This window comes from Gobius niger (assembly GCF_951799975.1).
Source record: "Gobius niger genome assembly, chromosome: 17".
Lineage (NCBI taxonomy): Eukaryota > Metazoa > Chordata > Actinopteri > Gobiiformes > Gobiidae > Gobius > Gobius niger.
Window position 1 is genome coordinate 9,233,469 of NC_136868.1, and position 22,097 is coordinate 9,255,565.

The 22,097-nt window shown below is 40.2% G+C and overlaps 1 protein-coding gene across 1 annotated transcript in view; it reads left to right on the forward strand.

Moving 5' to 3' along the window:
• Positions 1-2,320: 2,320 nt before the first annotated feature.
• Positions 2,321-22,097, forward strand: part of myo7ba (myosin VIIBa) — a gene marked incomplete at its 3' end in the record, with an annotated part of 30,822 nt that continues 11,045 nt past the window's right edge. Inside the window, 27 exon segments of the mRNA XM_079574845.1 lie at positions 2,321-2,446; positions 4,169-4,353; positions 5,046-5,167; positions 5,244-5,386; positions 6,691-6,804; positions 6,878-7,031; positions 7,527-7,603; positions 7,688-7,807; positions 9,147-9,289; positions 9,360-9,570; positions 9,654-9,789; positions 9,898-10,067; positions 10,170-10,310; positions 12,052-12,210; positions 12,292-12,384; positions 12,458-12,552; positions 12,642-12,726; positions 14,372-14,584; positions 14,586-14,600; positions 15,150-15,353; positions 16,421-16,630; positions 16,703-16,783; positions 19,196-19,332; positions 19,424-19,550; positions 20,742-20,861; positions 21,005-21,178; positions 21,343-21,570. Of these exon segments, the coding sequence (XP_079430971.1) occupies positions 2,336-2,446; positions 4,169-4,353; positions 5,046-5,167; positions 5,244-5,386; positions 6,691-6,804; positions 6,878-7,031; positions 7,527-7,603; positions 7,688-7,807; positions 9,147-9,289; positions 9,360-9,570; positions 9,654-9,789; positions 9,898-10,067; positions 10,170-10,310; positions 12,052-12,210; positions 12,292-12,384; positions 12,458-12,552; positions 12,642-12,726; positions 14,372-14,584; positions 14,586-14,600; positions 15,150-15,353; positions 16,421-16,630; positions 16,703-16,783; positions 19,196-19,332; positions 19,424-19,550; positions 20,742-20,861; positions 21,005-21,178; positions 21,343-21,570 (3,768 nt within the window). The 5' untranslated portion in view covers positions 2,321-2,335.

Genomic DNA, 22,097 nt, shown 5'->3' on the forward strand with positions numbered 1-22,097 from the left:
ACGTGAAGCAGGGGGACCACCCAATAAATTGTACTAATCTAGATTCTTCCATCGCTCAATAAACAACATCTGTTTTATGCTGTGTTTACAACATACTCTTAAGTGAACAAAACGTTAGGTATCCCAGCTTTAAGTGGAGTACTTAATCCATTTAAATCTTATATTTGGCCTTTAGTCGACATCTCCATGGAGACGAGCTAGACGTCCCGCTCCCTGCAAAGTTACAGTCAGGTCTTAAGAGAGGTGAACCCCTCAGAACAAACACAAATGTTTGTTTATTTAAGGTATTTTTCAGTAATTTCTAATTAAATAAATGCTTGTATCTTACTTTATCTACAAGGTCAAATGTTATGCAGTGTGGCTTTAGTGGCGCTTAACATTAAGCTTTTGCCACTTACATTTAGTGGTAAAGACAACATTGCATTATGTAGAAGTAAGAAGTACTGTGTGATAAAACTACTCCAAGTGTAAGTTACTCCGGCCACAGCTGTACAAACTACTTCAAAAAGTTTAAAACAATTGATTTTATTGACAGCAGTAGTTGTTCACCGTTTAAAAAACTGCAGTAAATAAGTGTTGTGGGCAATGCTTTGTATGCCTGTTATTTTTGTGTCCCTTTTCATAGTCTGACTCACAATACCAGCTCTTTATAACCCTGTACCAACATAACTTTTTTTTTTATTGCAGAAGTCCATTATGCTGGGGAAGGTAAGTGTGCTACAGCATATTCCAACAGGACCGGTTCACTCATTTCTTATGTAAACTTATATTCATCATTATCAGGGCGATTTTGTGTGGGTGGACACAGGAAGTGGGGTTCCCATCGGAGCAGAAGTCAAAGTCACCGACGCTGGACAACTTCAGCTGATCGACGATGAGGGAAAGGTATGAAAATATCTTTAATGAACAATGACCTAATTGCATTATCTTATTTATGCCCAATATTGTTTTTTATAAGAGTTCAATTTATTCATTTTTTGCCTCTTTAAGTCATTGTTGAACACAAGCTTGTCATTCCTACCTCCAAGCATTTGTGTTAACACGTGCAACATTGTTTCCACCAGCCATCCTGGTGCACTGTTGACAAGCCTCTCCCGGCAGCACGTTGTTCAAGCACCCATTTGCGAACTCGTTCCTCTTGCTGTGGCCGTCTAGCTTTTAGCTCGCGATTAGCTTTTTTGGTTTTCATCATTGCAGTAAGAGTAACCTCTTTTCGGGCATTTGTGTTCAGTCTTAGCAGATACTGGTACACAAGCATAGAGCGCCCTCTAGCGGCTGTCAATGTTTTGATATATAAGTCACACCTGAGTATAAGTCGCACCCCTAGCCAAACTATGACAAAAAGTGCGACTTATAGGCTGGAAAATACATTATACAGGTGCTCGTCATATAAATAAAATATCATGTAAAAGTGCATTTACTTCTGTTATTCAGCTTAAACTGTGAAACTAATATATGATAGACTCATTACATGCAAAGTGAGATATGTTTGCCTTCATTTGTAATCATTTTGATTATTATGGCTCAGCTTGTAAAAAACCCAAATTAAAAATCTCAGAAAATTTGAATATTTTAAAAATGAACTGTAAGCCTTAATCATGTTGTATATAATGAGCCTATATCATATATTAGTTTCACATTTTAAAGGGACTAGATGCAAGTTGGTCATTTTTATACTCACTGCCACCTCAGGTCTTAGGTGTAACTGCAGTCTATATATTATTAGGACATTGCTGGAACATGTAGGGGGAGGAAAATGCATAATTTTAACATTTTTAAACTCTGTATAGTCCCTTAAAGTTGAACAACAGAAGTAAATGCACTTTTTCATGATATTCTAATGATATGACGAGCACCTGTATGCTTGAAATGAATGCTTATTGGCATTTGTTTTTATGTTTTGGCACAACATTCACAGGGGGGGCTTCAAGTTAAAAAGGTTGGGAACCACTGCTATAGTCTATGGTCGGGACACATCATCACCCAAGGACAACAAACCGTGACCAAAACAACAGCCAAATTGAACTTTCCCCCAAGTTATTGTTGACTAAGTAAGAGTCAAATAAGCCTGAAATTTTAACAGATTCAGGTGTGTGTTTATACTTTTCCAGTAGATAAATATTGAAAGAAATTGTTAAGATAATACTTTACTGATCTAACAATGCAAGCTCTCAAGAACACAGGGTGCAAATGGTTAGGAAATGTGCAATCAAAGAAGAAAAAGGTAAATATAAAGGGGTCTTATGTGAAAAGAATGAAAACTTAAGGGAACTTTGTGCTGTTGTGTTTATAGGAGCATAAAGTCAAAAAGAAAAAGGAGGGATCGATCCGGCCCATGCACCCCACCTCCGTCAAAGGCGTGGACGACATGATCCGACTGGGCGACCTGAACGAGGCCGGGCTGCTCCGAAACCTGCTGGTGCGCCACAAAGAGGGCATCATCTACGTACGTACCACCGAGCACATGAAACACAAGAGATTTAAACCAAGTCTGAACCATGTGTGTCACTTTACAGTCACCAAGTCAGAAGTCTAATCTAGAAACGAGCTATGTCATACGGTGTCCGCTCTGAGACACCTTGTTTTATGAGGTCTGTTGTAAAGCTATGGCAACGCACACATGAGCGCACTCCTCAGCTGCACCAAAGCCCCGTGTGCAGTGGACTCTGGACCCTGGTTTATTACTGTGCGGTTTGTCTCAATAGCGATAAATGTGGCTCTGTTTAAAGACGGGTTTTTATGTCACTCTTAAATCTCTCCAGTGCCTCGGCTGATTATGAACCGTGCTGCTTTTTGTGGTGGAAAAATAGCGATGCTCGGAGCTACATTTTCTGGGACAGACATCTCTTTGTATGTCAAGATTCCCAATTTTGTAACAGGGCGTAGAAGTGAAAAGGCTAAATGATTGGTGGCCTAATTTTCAAGGGCTTCATTTTAATATTTATTACTCTGGTGTCTTTCAGGATTCAAACTATACGAGTTTCAAGTTCAAACCCTTAATCTAAGCCATGAACCTCGTAACCCCCCACCTGAAACGAGCACACTTTCTCCAGTTTGGCCTTGCACAAAGCCTTTCAAAAAGGGGGTCAAAAAAGCAAGAAAAGAGTGAGAAAAGTGAGAAAAACGCGACGAAAACGTGACAAAACCCGACAATATAGAAACAGAACAAAGCCACGGAACAATGACGAAAACAACGACGAAAACACACAAAAAAAGTGACATAAAAAGAGACGAAAACACTAACTATTACTCTAAACCAGTATAGAATGAACAAATATCAGACCATTTGTTTACTTAAAGCAGTACTAAGTAACTTGTTTACCTTAATAAATCCTTTTCATAGTCCCTCTGGTAATACAAGTGTTAAAGGGATGATTCCCCCTGGTGTCTCTGACCAGAAAACCACAATTGCAACTTTGCTGCCTACGAGTCGGAGGCGCAATACACACTAATGGAATCACAAAGAAGTTGCTAACAGGCTAACAGGCAACTGCGGGCTAGCGGTAAAACAGCATTTACAGCCAAGTTCGAGTGAAAAAGATGATCTCCATTGTGTGTAATTGGATGTACAATATCCCTCTCTCCCTTTGTCTTTTCTGTCAGCGTAGTATTTACTCTCATTGACAATTAATGAGTAAAAAAAACGCGGCATACTATGACACCTGCAGTCTCGCTTATGGCCTCTAGGGGCATGAGTTACTTAAAACTGCTAATAATGTTTTGATGATTCAGAATTGGTTTGACGTACGTAGCTGGAAGAATGTCCAACTTATCCATGTTTATTTACTAAATAAAGGCCCCATATCTTTTCTATATCTTTTTCTATACTTTTCTCTTTAGAGTATATTGTCAGAGCAGTCAAACAAACAAAATAGACAGGCACATGTGGTCTAAATTACATTATGAACTATTTTTTATAAATCTCAAACACTAACAACAACAATCTTTGGGTGCTCATGTTGTGAAAGTGGGTGGAAGCCACACAAATGCAAAATAGAGGATGTGAAAAAAAAACAACCTCAAATATTATATGATATAATTATGAAATGGAAACACCAGAATATCTTTCCTTTTTGTGAGGACTTTGCACTATCTCCCTGTGTTTCAGTGATACATTTCCCTATAGGTGCAACTAAATAGCCTCATGTTAATGTTGTGCATCTTCCAGACCTACACGGGCTCCATCCTGGTGGCGGTGAACCCGTACCAGCTCCTGCCCATCTACACCACAGACCACGTCCACACGTACACGGACCGGCGCCTCGGAGAGCTGCCCCCGCACGTGTTCGCCATCGCAGACAGCTGCTTCTTCAACATGCGCCGTAACAAGAAGAGCCAGTGCTGCGTCATCAGGTCAGACGGGGGTCGGGACTATCTATCTATCTATCTATCTATCTATCTATCTATCTATCTATCTATCTATCTATCTATCTATCTATCTATCTATCTATCTATCTATCTATCTATCCACATAATAGTCATCTTTCTTTATTTACCTCCACAAATCTTCTTCACCGCTTAACCCCCACCATAACCAAGCACATTTTCTATCCAGAGCGAAGCCTTATTGAAAGCTAAGACCTACAAAACTGATCAAAGATTTTCCTCCCATTGTTGCTGCGTTGTCACTTTTTGGACGTATTATGTAGGGTTTTTTTCTTCACGTTTGTCTTTTTTTTTTTGCTTTGTTGCTTTTTTTTTTTTTTTTTACATTTTTCTCACTTTCATGTCACGTTTTTGTCGCTTTTTTGTCACGTTTGTTGCTTCTTTTGTGTTTTTGTTTCTCTCTCATCACGCTTTTGTTACGTTTTTCTGATTGCTTTTTTTGGGTTGAATTTTCATCCTTGTTTTCGTCCCGTGTTTTGTTGCTATTCTGACCTTTTTTTTCAAGAAGCTTTTGCAACATTGTCCTATCGTATCTGTAAAGAAGCACGACCAATTTTAATGAGCATGATTTCACTGTGAATTTGAGGACTGCATCACCAGGCCTCGTGCAATACAAATAAATAAATAATGGTCATCTGTCTATCATGCCCTTTCTTCAGCGGTGAATCCGGAGCCGGGAAAACAGAGAGCACTAAACTCATGCTGCAGTTCTTGGCGGCTGTGAGCGGTCAACACTCCTGGATCGAGCAGCAGATTCTGGAGGCAAATCCCATACTCGAGGGTGAGAATTAAAGCTATACCGGACAGGGCTGCACAACAGATCGCCAAATGATTGTTGATGTAAACGCTCCTTTCAGCTTTTGGAAATGCCAAAACGGTCAGAAATGACAACTCCAGTCGTTTTGGGAAGTACATCGACATCAACTTCACTAAGGGAGGAGCCATCGAAGGCGCCCGCATCGAGCAGTACCTCCTCGAGAAGTCCAGAGTCTGTCACCAGGTAAATGCACTGCCCTTGTAGATGTCAATGTGCTGTTCTCTTTTCTTTTGTAGGATCCCCTCTTGGGCCAGGAGTCCCCGTAAAAAGATAATGTTAATCTCAGTGGGACTTTCCTGGTTAAATAACGGTCAAATATCGAGAGGGAGGGGTTTACCTTGTTATAGGTGCCAACCATCTTTATTCTAAAAAAAAAACACTTGACCCGAGCACATTTTCTCCAGTTTGGCTTTACCTAAATCTAAAAGGTGATGAAAACGCAACAAAAAAGTGCCCAAACGAAAAAGCAACTAAAGAGTAACAACAAAGTGGCAAAAAAGCTATGAAAATGTGATGAAAAAGTGACAAAAATTGTATTAAAAATGTGACAAAAAAGTGACACAAATTTGATTTTAAAAAAAAGTGACAACAATTTGATGAAAAAGTGAAAAGAAAATTGACAAAAAAGTTATTAAAATTTGACAAAAAAGTTAAATAATTTGACAAAAATGTGACAAAAAAGTGACAAAAATTTGATTTAAAAAAGTGACAAAAATGTGACCAAAAATGATAAAAATGTGACAAAAAAGTGATAAAAATGTGACAAGAAAGTGACACAAATTTGATTATAAAAGTGACAAAAATGTGACAAAAAAGTGACAAAAATTTGATTTAAAAAAGTGACAAAAATGTGACCAAAAATGATAAAAATGTGACAAAAAAGTGATAAAAATGTGACAAGAAAGTGACACAAATTTGATTATAAAAGTGACAAAAATGTAACAAAAAAGTGACAAAGATTTGGCAAAAAAAAGACAAAAAAGTGATAAAAATGTGACAAAAATGTAATTAAAAAGTGACGAAAATTTCACAAAAAAGTGACAAAAATTAGATTTTAAAAAGTGACAAAAATGTGACCAAAAAGGATAAAAAATTGATTTAAAAAATGTGACTTAAAATGTGACAAAGATTTGGTAAAAAAAAAAAAATTGCAAAAAAGTGATAAAAATGTGACAAAAATGTATTTAAAAAGTGACGAAAATTTGACAAAAAAGTGACAAAAATTTGGTTGAAAAAATGGCAAAAAGTGATAAAAAATTGACAAAAATGTGATGAAAAAGGACAAAAATAAAATGAGCCGTTATATGGCACTAAAATTATTCTTGTCATTAAAAACACTGCTATGCCAAAAGAAAATTACAGGCAGACCAGATACTATTTCAAAGGGTCTGGCGCTCACATAAAGACACTTGGGTCTTGCTGGAAGGGCATCTGAAACAAAGAGAGCGACCAAAAGCCGTTTCATATGAATGCTTTTGTATGAACAGGCCCCAGACGAAAGGAACTACCACATCTTCTACTGCATGCTGATGGGGATGTCAGCCGAACAGAAGAAGACCCTGTCACTGGGGAGCGCCGCGGAGTACGACTATCTCACAATGGTGCGTGTCATAAAGTATTGAATTATCAGTATATGTGTGACGGATAATGGGTTTAATGTGTTTTCATCATTAGGGAAAGTGCACCAGCTGCGAGGGCCGGGACGATATCAAGGAGTACGCTCATTTCCGCTCCGCTCTGAAGATCCTCATGTTCACAGAAAACGACTCGTGGGAAATCTCGAAGTTACTGGCTGCGATCCTCCACCTCGGCAACGTCCGCTTTGAGGGTACGGACGTATATCGGAGTGGAATTATTATCGTGTAAATTCAAAGTAGGAGGAATATCCCGTCGGTTCATGGGAGTGGATTTCTCCTACGATGTGATTCTACTTATTTTGCTTTATAATCACTTTTTAATTGTGTTTTTGTTTTTCTTATCACTTTTATGTTGTATTTTCATCCTCGTTTTCGTCCCTGTTTTGATGCTTTGTTCAAGAAGCTTTAACATTTTAGTAAAGCCAAACTGGAGAAAATGTGCTCGGTTCAGGCGGGTGTTGAGAGGTTAAAGCTATAACCAGTATCTTGTTGCTTCATATTCTGTGGTAAATTACAAAACATGCACGTTGACTCAGACTGGTTTGACATTTTTATGCTTCAGAGTGCCCTGTTAAGTCGTGATGTGTCTTTCATATAACTTTACTTCTCTTTCTCACTGTTTGATGTCTGTGTAATCAAATCAAGCTTTACAAAAACAAATTGACTGATTTACTTTATTCCCACAGGCACTATTGTGAACAACCTGGAGGCCTGCGACATCCGGAAGTCCTCTCATTTTAACGTGGCCAGCAAACTCTTAGAGGTATTTAAAGGCGAAGGGAGTCTTCATTACCAAACGTGCAAAGACATCTATGACATTTATGTTTAACCCCTGTTGTTGCCTCAGGTGGATCCCGGGTCTCTGGAGAAAGGCTTGACCCAGCGCTCATTTATGACGAACAGAGAAATTGTGACCAGGTCTCTGACGTCTGCTCAGGCTGTGGACGGACGGGACGCCTTTGTCAAAGTAACATTTTTACAACACTACTAAGAATACTATCCACTTTTGTATTTGATCGGAGAGTATAGCGGGTGGCGTGGTGGTGCAGTGGTTAGCGCTCGTGCTTCACAGGGGTCCCGGGTTCGATTCCCACCTGGACGGGGCCTTTCTGTGTGGAGTGTTAATGTCCCCGTGTCTGCGTAGGTTTCCCCGGGGCACTCCAATTTCCCCTACCACTTAAAACATGTACAATACGAGCGATCACGATGTCGTCACATCCGTTGGCCGTGATAGGCATTTTACGTTTTCATATTTGATAAAAATTGTATTAAAATCCTATGATCGGCAAAAACAATGTCCATAAACAGGGCATTGCTTCTCTCGCGCTGTAACAGATCTATTATTTTATAAAACCGAGTTAGAGGCCTGGATGCATCAGCTGTTGCCGACCATTCACCAAAACATCCGGCGAAAATTGCAACAATAACAGCGATCGCTCGTATAGGCCAGGATGAACGAGAGTGCACATGTGGGACAATTGATGGAAATTAGTCCATGGCTACAATCCGGTGTGACGTGTTTACATGCATGAGACCCACGTATGTTCATTAACATGCACTGTCCCGACCAAATAAACCAATAAATAAAATAAAGATAAAATATTGCGCACCCCTGCCTTAAAGCCACACCGCGTAGGATTTTCACTTACAAATAAAATTGAAATGCTAGCATTTATTTTATGATAGATCATTTCATCATTGGAAAAATACCTCATAAATGTACAAACAAACATGTGCTTTTGCTGTGAGCGGCTCAGCTCTCCTAAGACATGACTGTAACTTTACCAGGAGTGGGTACGTCTCCAGCTCGTCTCCATGGAGGTGTGACGAAAGTCAGCAGAATTTGAGATTAAAATAGGTTCGGTTCTCATCAAAAAACATTCTCTGATCATTCCCTGCAGTAATAGCATTTTTTGAGCTGAGTGTGTTTTGCACTGATGGCAACGCTATAGTCCAAAATGTTACGCAGCGTCCCTTTAACTGAGCATGTATTCTCCAGTTTGACTTTACCCAAATCTAAAAGCTTCTTGAAAAAAGCGTCAGAATGGCGTCAAAAACAAGATGAGAATGAAAACAAAAGCAACAAAACAGTTACAAAAAAGCCACAAGTGAGTAAAAATCTTAGTTTAGTTTTGTAGGTCTTATCTTTCAAATGAGGCCTGTAAGCTCCCGTTGAGAAGCTTTTAGATTTGGGTAAAGCTGGACTGTAGAAAATGTCCTCAATTAAGGCGGGGGTTAAAGATGTAGAGATTTTATTAAATGCATAAGTCCGTGTAGGTTGTGATGATCATTATTGTTGTTTCTAGGCCATCTACGGGAGACTGTTCATTTGGATTGTGGACAAAATCAATCAAGTCATTTACAAACCTCTGACGGAAGATTCGGATAAGGCTCCGCACTCCATCGGCCTGCTGGACATTTTTGGATTCGAAAACTTTACAACCAACAGGTCCATATTCGTTCCTATTGGCACTTATCATTGTGGCCGTTTTGTCCTCATATGAAACTGTTTATTTCAGTTTTGAGCAGCTCTGCATCAACTACGCTAATGAGCAGCTGCAGCAGTTCTTCGTGCGCCATGTTTTCAAACTGGAACAAGAAGAATACGCACGAGAAAACATTGTCTGGGAACGGATCGACTACAAAGACAACCAACAAACTCTAGACGTCCTGGCCAGTAAACCCATGAACATGCTGTCTCTGATCGACGAGGAGAGCAGCTTCCCCAAGGCGAGTCTCTCAAGAAAACGTAGAAAGATGGAGTTGATTTTTTTGTTTTTTAATATAGAGATGAATGTTTGCTGTTTCTTCAGGGCTCAGATACAACCATGCTGCAAAAAATTAATCAAGTCCATGGGAAAGGGGGGGTTTATATTCCTCCGAAAAACGACTACGAGACGCAGTTTGGTGTGAGACATTTTGCCGGAGAGGTCTACTATGACTCGAAAGGTATTACTCTGAAGGCAAAAACTATTTTCTCCTAATTCATATCTTATCATAATTCACCAAGACTCAACCTGAAATATACTGCTCTGTCCTGATGTTTTCGTCCACCAGGCTTCCTCGAGAAGAACCGTGACGCCCTCAGCTCAGATCTGATCCAGGTGGTGGAAACCTCGACCAACAAACTCCTCAAACAGGCTTTTCACAATGAGATTTCCACAACCAACTCCAAACCCGGCTCCAACCCCAAGATGATGATCAACTCCAGCAAGAGCAGCCTCAGGGTCAGTGTGATCCATGACAGAGCGGATGAAAGAGAGTTGCATTGTTGTTGTTTTTGGGCACATTTACATTTTTCAAACACAAATGGTCTTGTTTTTCCACAGCAAATGACTGATGGGAAGAAGCGCGTGCCGACTCTGACCTACCAGTTCCGCCAGTCGCTAGAAGCTCTGATGAAGACGCTCACCGTGTGTCAGCCGTACTTCATCCGCTGCATCAAACCCAACGACTTCAAGAAGCCTATGGTACAAGAGAAGTATATAAGAGTATAAAAAAGACTTACCATGTATTCCACTATGAGGGAGCTGGAGATATCCCAGAAGTCACTCCACGCATATTCAATCACAAATATTGACATATTTTTTTATGTCCATAAAGGGTGACTGAGATGACGCTATAATCCAAATATGGTCATTCCCTTTATGGGGGACACCCGCTACTAAAGACAGGATAAATAAATGTGCTTAAATACAGAAACATCTCCACTTTAGTAGCTCCTACAGGCTCCAAAAAAAAAGATATCCAAAATCCCCTCTGGAAGAATCCTTATTACAGATACAGGTGAAACTTGGAAAATTTTAATGTTGTTAAAAAGTGCATTCATTTCTGTTTTTCAACTTAAAGGAATAGGCCACTGTTTTTACATACTGAGATATGTTCTTACCTTAGCTTTGACGAGTTCTTTAGGACCTGTCTGGTCTTCACCCGTGCCTTCAATCACGTAAACACAGCGCAGACGGCGTTAGCATTTAGCCTCTCCTGCTCTCCACTATAGCTCCAAAATAGGTCAAGATAGAAGCTACCAAGCTCTTCCACGTTTTCCCTATTTAAATATGGTTATGTGAAGTGTTACACTACAAAGTATAATTACGCAAAATTAAACAATGTGGATTTTCTAAGCGGATAAAAGGGGGAACTATAATGTAAGGCGTAATAATACCAGGAGAAATCCGCGCAGTAATCTTCACTTTACTGCGCAGTAATCTTCACTTTACTGCGCAGTAATCTTCACTTTACTGCGTGACCAGACTAATCTTTACCTGGCCACGCCCTAAACACATACCTTGAAATCTGTCATATTAAAGGAATGGGCCACCGTTTTTACATACAGAGATATGTTCTTACCTAACCTTAGACGAGTTAATATATCCCCGTCTGGTCTTTGTCCGTGCGCTCTGTCACGCAAATGGAGCACATACGCAACCTCTCCCACATGTCACATAGCTCCAAAAAAGCTCACGATAGAAGCTACCAAGCTCTTCCACGTGTTCCCTATTTAAATAAAGTTACGTGAAGTGTTTTCAAGCGAAGTATCTTTACACAGAAATGTAACATAAACTTCGTAACGTTCATTGTGTCTACTTGTGTTCTAGTATCACTTTTTAGGTTTGTTTTGTCAGACACTAAGGTTAGAGATGTTAAAGATCTTTTTACCTTTACATGATTCAGCCGCCATCTGCAGGCCGTCATCAGAAGTGCACTCACTCCTGATGAAAAGATCTTTAACATCTCTAACCTTAGTGTCTGACAAAACGAACCTAAAAAGTGAGAAATGTAGCATGTCGATTTTATAAGCAAATTAAAAGGGGTACTATATTGTGGGGCGTAATTATACGAGGAAGCATAACGCCTGCGCAGTAGCTCCTAAAGGTTATTGACGGAAGTGAGCGGGGGGAATATACTTCGCTTGAAAACACTTCACATAACTTTATTTAAATGGGGAACACATGGAAGAGCTTGGTAGCTTCTATCGTGAGCTTTTTTGGAGCTATATGACATGTGGGAGAGGCTGCGTATGTGCTCCGTTTACGTGACAGAGCGCACGGACAAAGACCAGACGGGTATATATTAACTCGACTAAGGTTAGGTAAGAACATATCTCAGTATGTAAAAACGGTGGCCTATTCCTTTAAGAATGGCAATTGTGTGCATTTATTCAACTTTATCTGCAAAAACGTAGAAGTATAACTGTGTATTTGATTCCAGTTGTTCGACAGAGACCTGTGCATGCGTCAGCTGCGGTACTCCGGGATGATGGAGACCATTCGGATCCGTAAGGCTGGATATCCCGTGCGCTACACTTTCAGCGAGTTCCTGCAACGTTACAGGGTGCTGCTCAACTCCTCCCTCTGCGATCCCAAAAAGGTCTCTCCATAAACCCCTGCATTGAGATATTTAGGTCCCAAAACCCAACCTCACGTGTGTCACACATTTCTTTTGATATAGGAGAGCAAGCAGAAATGTTGTGAAAGCATCTGCCAGACCGTGCTGAAAGGAGACGGCGACTGGAAAACCGGCAAGACCAAGATTTTCATCAAAGTAACGCGTTGCACAACATTGAAAATCTGTGTTAAAGCAGTCTGTTTACTACTATATCTTATGCTGTTCATAGGATTTCCACGACACTATGCTTGAGCTGGAGCGCATGGAATCTCTACACACCAAAGCACTCTTGATTCAGAAGGTTTTAAGAGGCTACAAATACAGGCATGGAGCTGTATATAGTATATGTCTTTGTATTTGACTACACTTTCAAATACAACCTTGTTTCAATTCTGGTTTTGTGTCATTTTCAGGAAAGCCTTCTTAAGGAAAAGGGCCGCTGCTCTGGTTATACAGAAATACTGGAGAGGACACAAGGGGAGGAAGTTGTATAGAACGGTAATGAATCACATAGAGCCGAAACATTATGAACAGCAACTTTGATTAACTTTGCACTGAAAGGCATTGGAATTTATGTATTATTTGATCATAGTTCCTAAGTGGAAAGTGCATTAACCCCACCACAACCAAGCACGTTTTCTCCAGTTCAGCTTTAGTCAAATCTAAAAGCTTCTCGACTGGAGCTTAAAGCCTATAGGCCAGAGTAACGCCTCATTTTAAAAGCTAAGGTCTACAAAACTCATCGAATCATTTTTATAGCATTTGTTTTGTCGTGTTTTTGTCGCTTTTTGTAGCGTTTCGTTTACTTTAAAACCACACCGCGTAGAATTGTACCCAATAAATAAAATTGAAATACAAGCATTTCGTTTATGAGACATTTTCAGCAATGAAAAATACCTCATAAATGTACAAACAAACATGAGCCTTTGCTGTGAGAGGTTCAGCTCTCCTAACACATGATTGTGGGTACGTCTCCAGCTCGTTTCCACGGAGATGTTGACTAAAGTCAGCAGAATTTGAGATTTAAATTGGTTAGGTTCTCATCCAAATCCTTTCTTTGATTACCCACTGCAGAAATAGCATATTATGTGTCAAGCTGGTCATTAGGAGCATGTTTTGTACTGATGGCAACAGTATATCCAAAATGTTACGCAGTGTGCCTTTAAAGACACTAGATGCAAGTTGGTAATTTTATGCTCACTCCTGCCACCTCAGGTCTTATGCGTAACTGCAGTCCCTATATTAAGCTCGTGCATGGCGGCACTTCGGACCCGAAATAACAAAGTTTTGAGTGACAGTGCAGGATTTTAAAGGCAGTTGTGGTTTATAGGTCTGAGCTCATTCTACACATTAGGACATGGCTGGAACATGTAGGGGGATGAAAATATTTAGTTTTAACATTTTTAAACTCCGTATGGTCCCTTTAATGTAACCTAAGTGAAGCCACAAAAATGTGACCAAAGCGCAACAAAAACGTGACAAAAAAATGAAGCTTTCAAATGAGGCCTATAGGGTTTAAGCTCCTGTCAAGAAGCTTTAAGATTTGGGTAAAGCCGAACTGGAGAAAATCGGCTCGGAAATAAATAGTTTAAACAGACGGTAAATTGCGTTGACTAGACGGCTGGTAAGAGCACTTTTTTTGCACCAAACAGTTAAAAAAAAATCACACAGCACAACAAGATTTCCAAAACACTGTTACAAATCTCAAGAAAAAGGTTAAACACAAGAAAAAACAAACAAACATATTCATAATAGGAACATTTTCAGCGTTAATAAGGAGCACGATCTTAATTGAAGTAGGTCATTCCAGGGCTTGGGGCCACCACAGAAAAGGCTCGATCGCCCCTGGTTTTAAGTTGGGTTGTGGGGACGGACAGTAAGTGGAGAGAGTTTGATCTGAGTGGGTTTTTCAGAGATCAGTGATGTATTCCTATGCAAGTGCGTGAAGTGATTTAAAAGTGAAGGTTGTCCAGTGTATTAGTGATAAATGCATGTGTTAATGTTTCGAGGTTCTTTTGTGTTAGGATTTGATTTAGTTTGGCTATCTGTTTGAGCTGGAAGAAGCTATTTTTAACAACATATGAAATCTGCTTCTCAAAGTTTAAAAATACCAGGCTGTTTTATCCATCTGTTGTTATCGTAGGTCAAACTGGGCTTCGCGAGACTCCAGGCAAAGGTTCGCTCACGTCAGCTGCAGTTTCACTACAAGAAGAAGCGCGAGGCGGCCATCTTACTACAGACTCAGATCAGGGGATATTTGGCCCGAAAGGAATGGAAACGAAAGAGGAACGCTGTCATATTGCTCCAGGCGCACACCCGGGGCGCACTGGCCAGGAAGGCCCTGAGAAAGAAGAGGCAAAAGGCAAGTCCAAGTAACCTCTATATGATCTGAAAGATAAGCGAGGTGTGTGATCGGTGTGTCGTCCTGGTTTCATTTTAGCGGGAACAATAAACCTTGCACTTTGAACATGACTACACCCAGCCATTCCGCTCTGTCAGATGCAAACAAGCTATTTTTGATCTACAGGACGGTAATTAGAAGATGATGACAAATAACTTAATGTTTGTGACAACTCAGTGCCCTATTGAGCTTGTTTATTGAGAGTGTGTCTTCAAAACTGCTAAGATTACTGTCATTCCTGGCACATTTCTTAATAATACACAGATGGAGATTCAAGAGTATAAATAATTAATTATTAAAGAAGCATTTGGATAGTTCCCTCATTGAGTCATAATGTTCTGTCTGCATTCTAAGTGGTTCTGGTATATTTAGGTTTAAAGTTTTGACCACTCATGGAACAAAATGGAAATAGGTCTTATGTTTTTGCCCATAAAACCTCAAATATGCACCTACGTCTACAAAGCTTTGAACCTTATAATTCTAAAGGAACATTGTATTGACTAAATTAATGCCATTTTAGGTGTCGGCTAAAGAGAGAGAGGCAGAGCAGCGCTTGATCCTCCAGAAGCAGAGGCACCTGGAGGAGGTGCTGAGGCAGAAGCGAGAGCAGGAGAAGCTGGCGCAGACCGACTCCGTCACAGAGCTGGAGATGCTCGACAAGATCTTTGGCTTCCTCCCTGGAGTCATCGGGGGGCAGGAGGGACAGGCTCCAGCTGGATTTGAGGTTTGGGGGAAAAAAACTCTTCTCTCTTCCCCTTTGGTCTTTGTGTAACTCTCCTGTTTGGTTATTGTCGTTTATGATCTAGAATCTGTATACTGTATATATATAGATATACTGTAGTATTAAGCATAACATTTAGTAATGGTGTAAAGATGTTGGACATTTTGGGAAGTCGGGAATCATTTTCATGAAAGACAGTGCACCATTTGTGCTATGACCTAACCCCTTACCAGGGGTTCCCATGCATCATCGAGAACCTGCACTCTAGAAAGATATTGCCTCTTATTCTACTTTACACTGTTTTACTACTTTAGAAACAGTGACATTTCCCATTCTATTCAATCTTGAAATCATCCACCTCCCAGGGCTCCAAAGAGTTAATTTTTTTCTGAAAATAGCTTTGCCCTATGTGACAACGCTGTTCTGGGTATCATACTTTTAAACACGTTGGTGTTTGTACATCTGAAAAAGAAAACTTGAAGCCCAAAAGGGCTCTTTACCATGAAAGGAGCTAAATGGATAATCATTGATCTCTTGTATAATATGTTTATGGAATAGACAATTCCCACCTTGACTTGTGGTTGTAGGACACTGTATGTTTTCACTGGGTAAGGGGTTGTAGTTACACATGTACTGTATACTACGTTGAGATGTTGAGCTGTCTCTTCTAGGTGGGAGTGGCCCCTAAAGTGGCCAATCTGATACCTGGCCCCCGCCTTGGTCATCTGTACCCAGCCTCATGTTCTTGATTTTGATTCTGTGTGTGAGTGTAGAGTAAAGGGCAGGGGTGTAGGTGTGTGTATGTGTGTTGTGATAACTTTATATATTGGGAGGGTTTGACGGGCGATTATGTTTTTAATGTCTTTTTAAATGTCAAGCACTTTGCGATGCACCTGTGTATGAAATGCGCTCTATAAATAAAGATTGATTGATTGATTGGTTGATTGGTTGATTGATTGATTGATTGATTGATTGATTGATTGATTGGTTGATTGGTTGATTGGTTGATTGATTGATTGATTGATTGATTGGTTGATTGATTGATTGATTCGTATCCATTATTTGTGCAGAACTTTGGTGGGAGGATGATGTCAGAGGAGATCGACATAGACGACATGCCGATGGAGGATGACATCCCTGAGGAGGACTATGACGACCTGGACGAGTATCCCTTCTCCAAATTTGCCTCCATGTATTTCCAGGGAGCAGCCAACCATACGTACATTCGGCAGAGGCTTCAGCAACCGCTGCTGTACCACGAGGACGAGAGGGATATGATGGTAAGCGCACCTCGAAATATAAGAAAAATAAACAAAGGAAGATGTCTGACGTTGTGGCCTTGTGTGTTTTAGGCAGCTTTAACTGTGTGGTGGATCATTCTGAGGTTCATGGGAGACCTGCCTGAACCAAAGAGTCCAGTGCAAGTGGATCAGGTGAGAACCCAAAATTTATAGCATTTAATATTGTTAGTTTCAGTTACTTTTATTGTCAATTTGACCCCATGTGAAGCACACAAAGATAATCAAAATGACATCCTCGTATAATGACATTATACTGCTCTGTATACAGTTAACACTGTATACTGTATGTGCACAAAAGGAGGAGGTAGAGAGGGGGAAGTTTTCAGCTTTCTGACAGTCTGGTGGATTAAGATGTGCTTCAGCCAGTTGGACATGGCACGGATCAAGACTCCACTATCTTCTCCCTGAAAAGGCAGGGATGGTTCAACAGGCATTGTCCAGATCATTGTTAAGCAACAAGGGTCCACAGATGAGCGTAGTCCAGCTTAATATCACAAGAGCGTACGATGTCTCTGCAAGTGGAGACGAGCGCTTGTGTAGATTCTCTGCAGTCCAGAAAGATACAACAAAAGCATTAAGATCCAGGAAAACGCCACAATTCACAAGATCACATTCACAAAAACACCTAATTTATGGGAGAGAGAAGCTACTCCAAACTTTTGCATGTTTCCCACTTCTGAAGGAGACAATATACACTGTGTTCCAAATTATTATGCAAATTGTATTTTTGTGTCAAAAAGGTAAAAAAAAAAACCAATAATAATGAAACTCATGGATGGTATCGTGTCTCGGGGCTCTATGAATCACTGACATTAATCTCAGAGACCTGGGATGATTAGTTTTCAGGTCAAGCCCAGTTAAGGAAAAAACTGCTGAAAAGGATGTTCCACTTTATTATGCAGATCATCATTTTCAAGCAATATGGGAAAGAAAAAGGGACTTTCTGCCGATGAAAAGTGTGAAATAGTTGAATGCCTTGGTCTAGGTATGAAAACCTTCGATATTTCATGAAAGATTAAGTGTAATCATCATACTGATGAAGAGATTTGTGGATGATTCAGAGCACACTCCGTTTTGTGCAGATAATGGCACAATATGGACGGTTTCTGCCAGACAAACACATCAGATTATTAGAACAGATGCCACAAAGCAGCATACAGGTATTTGAAGCTGCTGGTGCCTCTGGAGTCTCCCGAACATCAAGGTGTAGGACCCTCCAGAGGCTGCAGTTGTGCATAAACCTTCTATCCGGGCCTCCCCTAAACTGTTAATTGAAGCTGATGAACAGAAACGGCTGCAGTGGCTCAGAAATACATGAGGACTCATTTTCAAACAGTCTTGTTCACTGATGAGGCCGTGTAGCCCTGGATGGTCAGATGGATGGAGTAGTGGATAGCTGGTGAATGGCCATAATGTCCCAACAAGGCTGTGACGTCAGTAAGGAGGTGGCAGAGTCATGTTTTGGGCCAGAGTCATGGGGAGAGAGCTGGTCGGCCCCATTAGGCCCTTTTAGGCTCCCTGAAGGTGACTGGTGGAGTTTCTGACTGACCACTGTCTTCTATGCTACAAAAAGAAGAGCCGTGCTTTCCCTAAACAAAATCCGCTTCATACACAACAGCGTACCATGTCATACTGCAAAGAATACCTCTGCATCACTGGCTGCTATGGGCATAAAAGGAGAGAAACTCATGATGTGGACCCCCACCTCCCCTGACTTCAACCCTATTGAGAACCTTGGAGCCTCCGCAAAAAACACTTCCATGAGGGTGGGAGGCAGTTTTCATCCAAACAGCAGCTCTGGGAGGCTATTCTAACATCCTGCAAAGAAATCCAAGCAGAAACTGTCCAAAAACTCACAATTTTAATGGATTTAAGAATTTTGAAGCTGCTATCACAGAAGGGCTCCTTTGGTAAAATATAACTTGACCTGTTAATATTTTTTTGATTGAAATAGCTTCTGATTTCAGTAAATATGACCTCCTAATGCTACAAATACAACAAATGATCATTTTCAGTTAATTACAAGCTTTAAAATGTATTGAAACGATGAGTTGCATAATAATTTGGAACAGTGGATTTTGAGCTTTTTACTATATTTATTTTTGAAAAAAATACTGTTATCACTAGGAAATTTTTTCCACCACATTTAAAACACTTGAAAATTATGCTGTCTCTCATTTGAGTTGACAATTTAGAAAATCAGAGAAAATGTCATTTGCATAATAATTTGGAACGCAGTGTATATGGCACATGCTATCAATTACTGTATAACACGTCAGACCTGGGGCTATTTCCCAGACTCCTTCTCCCTGCAATCTGTGTTTTTGTGACATCCCAAGTTCTACTTATTGAAAATGATTTCACTGTAACTGTGTCTTTGGGAAAAAACATTCCGTCTATTAATGCTGACTGGTGATTAGTGATTTTGTGTGTCTAAAAAGCCTTCTACAAAACAAATGTGTTAATATTAATACAAGTATCTTGAGTGTATTAAAAAATGCTGAATTTATACAAACAGTTAATTAATGATTCTTTTTTTCCCAGAGGGGTCTAAGGAAAGAAGGAAAACAAAACGATGTTGATGTTTTGATCGGAGAAGGCCCCACTCTGAACCGACCTCTGAACTCTATGGAGAAGCTGCACATCATCGTAAGATACGCCATCCTCAGAAGTAACCTGAGGTACGCCCCAGCCACAACCACAGCCACAGCCGCAGCCTTTTACCATTAGATTATTATTTTATATTTGAATATGTGTGTTTTTCTGTTGAAGAGATGAGATTTACAGTCAGATCTGCAAACAGCTTCAGAACAATAACAACAGAAACAGTTATTTCCGAGGGTGGATCCTGCTTTCGTTGTGTCTGGGTATTTTCCCTCCGAGTGAGAAATTTATTAAGGTAAGATTTTACTTTTCAAATGTATATGTTTAGTCATTTTCACAAATGTCTATACCTCCAAGGCATTCTTTTAAGTTATGTCAGGATTTTTAGAGATTCTCCAGAGCAGGGGTGCCCAAACCTTTTGTCTCAAAGGGCCAAAATGAAAAATTGCCTGTGGGTAGAGGGCCAAGCACGGAGGTGTGAAGCGTGAAGCACATATAACTGCAAATATTAATAGTTACTTATTTTTTTATTTTTTTTGGTAGGCTCTACATTTGCATTTGATTCTATCTCTGCAAATAACTTTTGTTTTAATGTAGCATGTTAGCTATGCCAAAATCAACAATTGTAGCAATATTATGCAAAATGTACACAACAACACCTGCATCTACAGTACAGACAGTGACTTTACCTCATTCATTTGTTAACTCAAATAAAATGCCATATTAGATCATTTTGAAAGTGTCAGTTCAGCATAATTTCTTTTATAAGTCATTTTTTGATGTCAACAACATTTGAATAAAAGTTGAAAACTGGGAACATTGATGCTACAAAGCTCTTACACCAAGACACTACAACGTTTCCTTAACTTTGGAGTGAAACAGCGCCCCCAATTTGACGCTGGTGGCCAAAAAGTGTACTGCATCCATATTTACCATTACAAATGAATGGGAGAGGGTTGGTATTAACCATATGCAGCGCAAAAGTAATGGAATGGAATTGTTCCGGGCCACTTAAGGATAGCACAAATGTGAAATGGACTTAAAGGTGCATTTTGCAACTTTTAATGCAGAAGAAAAAATATATATTTGTGCGTATTTCACCTTGTAGTGACCCAGCGGCTGTATGGGTGGTTATTATGATACCTTTGCTTTCTATCACAGTGGTCTCTACAATGCTCCAGGATCAATTATTTTGTAGATTTTCTGGTGAGAGCACCAAAAACCTTCCAACAAATGGATCCTGGAGCATTGTAGAGACCACAATTATGGAAAGTAAAGGTGCCATGCTGACCACTAACCACTCATATAGGGTCACTACAAGGTCAAAAATATACACAAATATAAACTCTTTTTTTCACATAAAAAGTTGCATAATGCAATTAAGTTCCGCCTTGTTAATGGTTGTTAGTTAATGCCATGGACAGCATTTTAAAGACTTTTGACAATTCGAAAAGTAGAATATTACTAATTGCTGTTATAATTGCAGTACCTCCAAAGTTTCATCCGGTTTGCTCCCAGTGGTTACTCATTGTACTGCGCTGAGCGACTGAGGCGCACGGTCCAGAATGGCGTTCGCAAGGAGCCTCCAGCCTGGCTAGAGCTGCAGGTGAGACACACAAGCTGAACAGCACCTTTAAAGAACAAGTAGGTTTAGGCATAAAACACAACTGCCAAAAGTATTATGAGCCAAAATAGAATCTAAGTCTGTCTTATTTGTGGATTTATTTTTAAACATTCCTGTATTTGTAGGCAACCAAAACGAAAAAGCCGATGATGGTGACGCTGTTGTTGTTGGACGGTCGCTCCATGACGCTGCCCGTGGACTCGGCCTCCACCTCCAAAGAGATCTGCCAAATGCTCGCGAATAAAATAAAACTACAGGACACGTTCGGCTTTTCCCTCTATGTGGCTCTGTATGAGAAGGTACGCTACTTTTAGGGTACATTCTTCCTAATACTGCACATTTTAGAGTGGAAACAATTGGTAGGTATCACTAGCTTGCATTATGAGATATAAAACTAGTGCTGCTATGTGGCTCAAAATAAATGAGCACATACCCATCCTAAATGAGTGGTTTCCCGGGGCAGGTGTGGGCTCTGGGCAGCGGTCGTGAGCACCTGATGGATGCGATCTCTCAGTGCGAGCAGGAGGTGAAGCGCAGGGGCGGGCAGGAGCAGCACACCCCCTGGAGGCTGTTCTTCAGGAAGGAGATCTTCACTCCGTGGCACGACTGTCGCCAGGACGACGTCAGCACGAGCCTCATCTACAAACAGATCATTCACGGACTCAAGTTTGGAGAGTACCAGACGCCCAAGGTGCATCATCAAACTTGGACTGAGCGGTCAAACAGAGGCTCAACTTTATGATCATGATTACTTTTCCATAATTTAAACATATTAAAATCTGACTTAAATGAGCTTAACTTAAAGTTGTATTTAAGAAAATAAAGTTTGTGCATAATTGACCTTGTAGTGACACAGTGGCTATATGAGTGGTCAGCATGGCGCTTTTACTTTCCATCAGGGTGGTCTTTACAACGCTTCAGCAATTGTTTTGTAGGTTTTCTGGTCAGCAGAGAAAACCAACAATTGATCCTGGAGTGACTTAGAGACCACTGTGACAGAAAGTAAAGGCGTACAGTCCCTTTAAAATCAAATAAAATGTTTATCCACTAGAAATGAGAAAGAGAAAAAAAGATAGGATTCTCCTAATCTGGCAATCTTACTTTAAGACCAGTAAAACCTCTTCAAATTGACATACATTGGGGTAACAAAGTATTTGGCTGGAATCTAATAGGAAGTCTATGGGGAAATGACCAAATACTTTTTTGCCCCACTGTAAT